Source organism: Physeter macrocephalus, chromosome 20 (genome assembly GCF_002837175.3).
Source record: "Physeter macrocephalus isolate SW-GA chromosome 20, ASM283717v5, whole genome shotgun sequence".
NCBI classification, from domain to species: domain Eukaryota; kingdom Metazoa; phylum Chordata; class Mammalia; order Artiodactyla; family Physeteridae; genus Physeter; species Physeter macrocephalus.
Window position 1 is genome coordinate 58,411,590 of NC_041233.1, and position 8,335 is coordinate 58,419,924.

Consider the following 8,335-nt stretch of genomic DNA (forward strand, 5'->3'; position numbering starts at 1 on the left):
GCAGAGGGAGGCCCGCATACCACAAAAAAAAAAAAAAAAAAAAAAAAAAAAAAATATATATATATATATATATATAGTGATGCCAGGTCACTAGGGAATTAATCCATCTCCTCCAATCCATGGGGCTTGCCTTATCTATTATAAAACTGGTAAAGGACAGCACTGATGGATCATCTTGCTGCTCTGTTGAAGAACTTCCAGTGACCCACACACATACACCCCCTTTACTCACAGGATACATTCACACTCCTTGGACCTGACATTCAAGCCTGCCCAGGTTGGCCCTCCCTTCCTAACCAACCTTGGCTCCCTCTGATGCACTATACTACTCTAGCCAGACCTTTCCCTTCCTCCTGCCATCAACACTGCCAAGATGATTTCTGCCTGCCCGGCATGCAGTTATCAATCTGGAATGCCTTCCCCCTGCTTTCTTTCTTTCTTTTTAAAAAATTAATTAATTAATTTTTGACTGCATTGGGTCTTCATCCCTACACGAGGGCTTTCTCTAGTTGTGGTCAGTGGGGGCTACTCTTCGTTGCGGTGCGAGAGTTTCTCACTGCGGTGGCTTCTCTTGTTGCAGAGCACGGGCTGTAGGTGTGTGGGCTTCAGTAGTTGTGGCACACGGGCTCAGTTGCTCCGCAGCATGTGGGATCTTCCCAGACCAGGGCTTGAACCCATGTCCCCTGCATTGGCAGGCGGATTCTTAACCACTGCGCCACTAGGGAAGCCCCCCCCCTCCTTTCTACCTTCCAAATCCTACCTATCCAACGCTTCACTGATGTCCTACCTACTTTGTGAAGCCTTCTTTAATCCTTGGGCACCACTTCCCCAAACCACTATAACACTTACTTCCTGTGCCACTCAGTTTGTAAATAAATCATGGAAAATGTTTTCTGTGTTTGTGTTTTATCTCCCTCGTTAAATACACTTAAGAATTCTTGTCTTACCTTTCTTCTTCAATAACTAGCAAGTCCTGGACCTGCATAAGATGCTCAGTTAATGCCTAACAAATATTTTACTTGGTTTATTTGTCTTAGTACCTGGTACAGTGCCCATCAATTCAATGGTAAACAAAGCAGATAGAGTCCCAGCCTTCATGGAGCTTCCAGTGTAGTGAGGGAGACATCTAAAGAGAAATTGAATGAATGATGGAAGGAAGGAAAGGAGGGAGGGAATGAAGAAGGATTTATAAGATTTAAAAGTTCCACATCTTCTCATCTCTAAAGGGAAAAAATGTGTATATATTTTCTGTTTCCCAGATATTATGGCTGTGGTCTGGTCATCCCTGAGTGTCTGGAAAACTGCTGGATTTTGGACCTGGGGAGTGGAAGTGGCCCAGACTGCTATGCACTTAGTCAGCTGGTTGGTGAGAAGGGACATGTCACCAGAATAGACGTGACAGAAGGTCAGGTGAGGCAATTATTTCAAGGACAAGGAGGAAAAAATTCTGAAAAGGATTCTTTTAGAGATAAAGTTGTTTCCTTGTGACTCTTCAAGGATAATTTAAGAAGCGTGCTAACTGCTCACTTGTGCCATTACTGCTTCCTGACCTGGAAACCAAGAACTTTGACAATTAGGGGCTTCTCTGGGAGAACAGAGTCAAAGGTTTGATCTGATTTATGAATATCATGATGACTGAATGGAGTTTGATCTTCTTCTTTCTGCCATCTATCCTGAAAGATTTTCTTATTGAGTGAAGAGTTTATTCAAATAAAACCCATGTATCGAACAGGGGGTTTATGCCCCATTGAGTTGTCCCACTCTGTAGTATATCCTGCATGCCCAGATGAACCTTGTTTACGTACCTAAAACATTCTGGGGGCAGTACATTCCATTAGTAATAGGAAACTTTAGGAAAAAATTAGTGCATTCAAAAATGTTGATTATCAAATCTATTTTTTTTTCTTCCTTTAGGTAGAAGTGGCTAACAAGTACATTGAATATCACATGGAAAAATATGGCTTCCAGGCACCCAATGTGACTTTTATTCATGGCTACATAGAGAAGTTAGGAGAGGCTGGAATCAAGAATGAGAGTTATCATATTGTTATGTAGCTCTATGTCCTCACTGTTGTGAATATAGCCCATTTCCTATTGAACACACGAATGTCACCACTTTTTGCTGAATGGATTCTTATTTGGGGGGTTAAACTAAACTTAGCATAACTTAATAAAGGGATGGAGCTGGCCTGGGGCACTTGTAGTCCACCAGCCACAGAACACACTAGCTTGAGAGAGAACGCATTTTTTTTTTTTTTGGCCGCGTTGGGTCTTCGTTGCTGTGCACGGGCTTTCTATAGTTGTGTCGAGCAGAGGCTACTCTTCATTGTGGTGCACTGGCTTCTCACCGCGGTGGCTTCTCTTGTTGCAGAGCACGGGCTCTAGGGGCTCGGGCTTCAGTAGTGTGGCATGTGGGCTCTAGAGCACAGGCTCAGTAGCTGTGGCACACAGGCTTAGTTGCTCCATGGCATGTGGGATCTTCCCAGACCAGGGATCGAACCTGTGTCCCCTGCATTGGCAGGCGGATTCTTAACCACTGCACCACCAGGGAAGTCCCAAGAATGTATTTTAACCTTAACCGTGGTTTACGAATGAGCCCAAAAGACCAGCAAGACCAATGAGTCTGCTTATACAATATGTTATCTTCAGTATTATTTTCATGGCAAATTATAGGATTCTGTGTTTGTTTTTCCTCTGAGTTGTCAAATCATGCCTTAATAAAGCTGCCTTTGAGGAACTTAGCCTATTTACATGTGGCATAAGAAATGCCTTGTGCAGTAGGCATTTGGTCCCAGGTCATTTTGTTGCATGGTCCACATCAGGGCAGAAACAAATAAGAAGCATGCCTCAAAATTTTTTCTGCACAAACTTGCTAACAGTTTATTGAGATTTCAAACACCGTCCATCTCCCTTATCTTGGGACAAAGTTGAGTGTGGGGAAGAGAGGAGGGAGGTGGGAAGAATAGTGTAGCTTTGAGAAAATGGTGGGAACCACCTTTAGGGACTAAAAGGATTTGAAGGTGTCTAAGTAGTCTGCAGATGTGCTTGACATTCTGTCTGTTCTTTTTTAGATCCAATTGTGTCATTAACCTTGTACCTGATAAACAGCAAGTGCTGCAGGAGGTACATCGAGTGTTAAAGGTGAGGGGAAGAGGGAGACCAGTGGTCTTTGAGCATCAGTGAGAGCACATGGGATATGTCCTGTTCTTGTCCCCTTGAGCTGAGAGCTCAAACTCGCAATTTCTCCATTAAATTAGAAAGAGTGGCAAAATGTGGGAGTGACAGGAATACCCTAGATATGAATTTGTTTTCCTCTAGGTTGCAAAAGGTGATAAATCTGAGAGTCACGATTGTGATTGAATATGTTAAAATTTGCTTTCTTGGCTGTTTTTCCTCCTGCTTGCTGCTGTACATAATCCTAGAATAGCATCTGCAGAGCTACGGGGACCTTTGGACTGACTACTAAGGTTATTTTGAATATACTTTCCTAGCATGGACAGTGTTTCTCAGGGATCCTTATTTTGTATTCATCAGGGCTCCAGATCTTTGGGAAGTTAAGGAAGATGGATCTTTTCCATTAACTACTCTCTTAAAGGAAAACTTGCAGGAGCTCTGCACCCTCTATGTATCATGAGATGTATCTCTTCATGACAGAAGATAGAAGATTATGAGATTCTTAGTTTATAGGGCTGTTTTAGAGATCAAATAAGAATATCTATGTAGAAATGATTTAACAATGTCTTAATGAGTAGGCCATTGTATAGACCAGCTCACTGTTTTCACCAGGGCGTATGTGTAGAAGGTAGAGACATTACTATAGAATCTAGACGTCCATGCTCTTGAAATTAGCTGAATAAAATCTTAAAATTCCTGATCACTCATATGCCTGAGATTTTAAGGACAATGTTTTAAAAAGATAATGTGTTATTATAAAAATAAATAACATTACAAAAGTTATATAATTTTTAAGGGAGAAGAGTTTATGAATACCATTTACTTCTGTTAGTTCTATAACAACCTGGGGTTGCTTTTGCTTCAGATTGGTTAAGCTTGGAAAGTTATTTTACTACCTGTTGAGTGGGGCACTGAAAAAAATCTTGGCAGTTGGCTATTGATCATAACTAGGGAGGCAGCTAGTAGTTATTTGTCCAAAAAGGGTCAGCTCAAGAACTTCTGTTTTTTTTTAAAAACTTGATTTTAGCTCCTCATTCCTTTCTTTGCTATCTGGGACTAATGTAATCTTTAACCTTGTTTGGATTAATTCTGCTGTTTCAGCACGGTGGGGAGCTATATTTCAGTGACGTCTATGCTAGCCTTGAATTGCCAGAAGAAGTCAGGACACACAAAGTTTTAAGGGGTAGGTTTTTGTGTTTTATTTTGTTTTGAGGCAGATACTCGTCCAAGTACAGAGTTCCATCCTGCTAATATCCAGGATGAGGCTTTGTGATGTGGGAACATGGGATTAGTTCAGGAGGCTTAGGTTCTGTTCCTCCTCTTGACACTCAAATCTGGTATGACCTTGGACAATTTAATTAATCTCTTTGAGTCGTGTGTTCCGTACTGTAAAATGTAGGTAATAATTCAATCTGCCTTATAGGGCTGTTATGAAGATTAAATGGGATAATGAATGTGAAAAATTCTTAAAAGCTCTAGTGTGGAAATGACGGCAACTGCTCCAGAGTTGATGCCTCCTTAATTCCCCGTGTTCTCATCATTATTGTGTTGTTGATTCCTTTACTGTCATTTTCATGGAGTCTGTGGATGTTGAGGAGATAAATGCATGTGTTTGGTCAGTCTGGTTATGAAATCAAAAGTTCTTAACTTTTAAAATAAATTATGTAACTTTTTTCTTATTATACAAGAAGAAATGGATATTGTTAAAAAGTTGGAAAATAGGGAATTCCCTGGTGGTCCAGCGGTTAGGACTCCGCACTTCCACTGCAGGGGGCCCGGGTTCAATTTCTGGTCGGGGAACTAAGATCCCGAAAGCCGTGTGGCGCAGCCAAAAAAAAAAAAAAACGTTGGAAAATACAAAAAGAAAAAGTTACTACGAAGCACATAACCCAGTAATAACCTCTTTTAATAGCTTAGTATACACACTTTTAGGGTTTTTTTTTCCTGTGGGTGTGTATAATAATATAGGGAGTATGCTGCATATAGAATTTAGTATTCTAATTTTATTTAGCATATTTCCTAAGCCTAAAACTTTAAAAAAATTTTTAAATGTTTGTATTATACAGTTGTATTGTACAGCTGTACCATAATATATTTGACCATTTCTCTATTGGTAATGGTTTAGATTATTTCTAATTTGTTGATGTAATAAATTAAAAAACTGTAAAATGCCTTATGAACATTAATAGTAATTACTGTTCTAGTAGCGGATCATTATGAGATTAATCTGGAACTAAGAGGCAGTTTTGGAATTTTTCTTTTTTTTTTTTTTTGTGGTACGCGGGCCTCTCACTGTCGCGGCCTCTCCCGTTGCGGAGCACAGGCTCCGGACGCGCAGGCTCAGCGGCCATGGCTCACGGGCCCAGCCGCTCCGCGGCACGCGGGATCCTCCCGGACCGGGGCTCGAACCCGTGTTCCCTGCATTGGCAGGCGGACTCTCAACCACTGAGCCACCAGGGAAGCCCTGGAATTTTTCTTGTATGTTTTTTTTTACATAACAGTGCTTTTCAGAATGTGACCTAATACGTACATGAATATTATGATTGATAGAACCAATACATTAGTGACTGTCCTGAACAATGGTTCCCAGAGACCATTAGCTAGCATATCTGGTTTCAACCGTGACCTTCTATACCTTGGGGGACACTCAGGTCCTTCTTCTGTTTTTCTAGAACCTATGCTTTAAGTAATACCATAGCCTAATCAATTATACAGAAGAATAATTCCCTTAATACCTAGTTGTATTGGTTGATCTGTGATTTTTCTTTTTTTTAGGTGAGTGCCTGGGTGGTGCTTTGTACTGGAAAGACCTTGCTATCCTTGCCCAAAAAATTGGGTTCTGCCCTCCACGTTTGGTCACTGTCAATTTCATTACAGTTCAAAACAAGGAACTAGAAAACATGATCGGTAAGAAACAGCAGTAGGGACTGTTATAACTGCACCCTGAATGGTTCAAATTTGGTGATTATCAAGTATCTCCTGAGTGAGTCTCATTGAAGGAGACTTTGTGACATCTGGAAATCTCCATCTTGTCTCCTGTTTAATGGCAACCTCCCAAAGTTTGGCATTTAATAAAGCACTTTGAAGTTATTCAGTAAATAGGGTGATGTGCCCATAAAGATAATTGATGGCATGCAAAGAAGAAATCGTCTTTAGGATATTAAGTCTTCATCTGCTGAGCAAACCAATAGCCGTTGGAGTGCTGGAGATGAACCTGAGTATATTCTGTTTTTAGGTGACTGCCGTTTTGTTTCTGCAACATTTCTCCTTTTCAAACTCCCTAAGACAGGACCAACCAAAAGATGCCAAGTTATTTACAATGGAGGAATCACAGGACATGAAAAAGAACTAATATTTGATGCAAATTTCACATTTAAGGTAAATAAAGATTTCCGTGACTTCCAGCATTCTTCCTATTCTTTCCTTTGCTCCAGGAACCTTTTCTTAACCTTGCATTGCTTCTCACTTTTCTGGTCTTGGTGTATGTGTCTATATATATACACACACATATACATATACGTATATACATATTTGCTGAACCATTGAAAAGTAAGTTGCAGATATCATGACATTTTACCTTTAAATAGTTCAGCATGCATCTCCTAAGAATAAAAAATTCTCCTACATAACCAAATACCATTATGACATCTAAAAAACTTTTCTGTGAGAAACGTCATTCAGACATCAGATTAATGGAATTATAGAGAAAGAGGTTGGAAAAATAGGAGAGGACTGCATAACAGTATTTCAGTTGTTTAATTGTATTGTGGAATTAAGGATTGTTAGTGTTTAATGATGACATTGACATTTCTACTACTCTTTTTAGAGTAGGTTTTGTTTTCTCAAAACAGAGACGTACAGGCTTTGGAATTAGATACCTGGTTTCAAATTCTGGCTCTGTTATTTATTTATTACTCAGGTAAACTTGAATGTGCCACCAAAATTGTTTGAGATACAATTTGCTCCACTGTAAAAGTAGGGATAATAATATCTACATGGCAGAATTTCTATAAAGATTAGCAATAATATAGCAAAACATTGGTACTGGGAACTCAGTAAATAGAAGATACAGTCATTATTTGCTCCAAAGGTGGAAGAACTTTACTGTTTCCTTCATCTGATTTTTTTGTCTAGATAGCATTTTCAAATTTCTAAAATACTCCCTGGTGCAGCAGAGCCATTAATGCTTTTTCACTGATACACTGCCACTTGCCTGCTTCAGTAGATTCACAGGATCAGAGTGGGAAGGGCCTTTGAAGTCATTACTCTGGTCTACTGGCTTTCAAAACAACATTCCTAAGAGCAGAATTATTTTTTATTGAGATATAATTGACATATAACATTATATTAGTTTCAGGTATACAACATAATGATTTAATACTTGTATGTACTGCAAAATGATCACCACAGTAAGTCTAGTTAATGTCCATTACCATACATATTTACAAATTGTTTTTTCTTGTGATGAGAACTTTTAAGATTTACTTCTCAGTAACTTTCAAATATATAATACACTATTATTAACTAAAGTCACTATGCTGTACATTATATCCTCATGAGTTATTTATTTTATAACTGAGAGTTTGTATCCTTTGATCCACTTTAGCCATTTTGCCCACTCTCTAACACCCCCAGAATTATTTTTTTCAGCAAAATTTTATTTAAAAGACCAATACTTACTATGTGTCCGTCATTGCTTTATATAACCCCAGTATCTGAAGGGATACAAGCAGAGTTTATCTGATAGGAGCAGGGATTGGACAGCTCAGAATCTCCTGTGTTCGCTCCTGGCTCCCAAGGCGTAGACCCTTTACACACCTCCCAGGCACCCTGGGACTCAAGGAAATACACTTTAAAAGCCACTAGTCCAAAGCCCTCATTTTAGCAATGAATAAGGTGAAACTCAGAGAGCAGTGGTTTTCTACATTCGCCTCTGAGCAGAGACTAGACACTGGAGCCATGAGTGCCCTTTTTTTTTTGCACTGCCACCAAAGGAAAACTGGTAACGACACTGGTCGATTCCATGTGGAAATAAGCATGAAGCTAGCAGCAGGGTCTGAACATGAGAAAATACTTATGTCAAAAGGTGTAGTCTCGGGCTTCCCTGGTGGCGCAGTGGTTGAGAGTCCGCCTGTCGATGCAGGGGACACGGGTTCGTGCC

The 8,335-nt window shown here is 39.9% G+C and overlaps 1 protein-coding gene across 1 annotated transcript in view; it reads left to right on the top strand.

The window, feature by feature from the left end:
- Positions 1-8,335, top strand: part of AS3MT (arsenite methyltransferase) — a gene marked incomplete at its 5' end in the record, with an annotated part of 16,398 nt that overhangs the window by 413 nt on the left and 7,650 nt on the right. Inside the window, 6 exon segments of the mRNA XM_028481943.2 lie at positions 1,260-1,410; positions 1,915-2,051; positions 3,072-3,141; positions 4,276-4,357; positions 5,950-6,081; positions 6,410-6,552. Coding sequence (XP_028337744.1) covers positions 1,260-1,410; positions 1,915-2,051; positions 3,072-3,141; positions 4,276-4,357; positions 5,950-6,081; positions 6,410-6,552 — 715 coding nt within the window.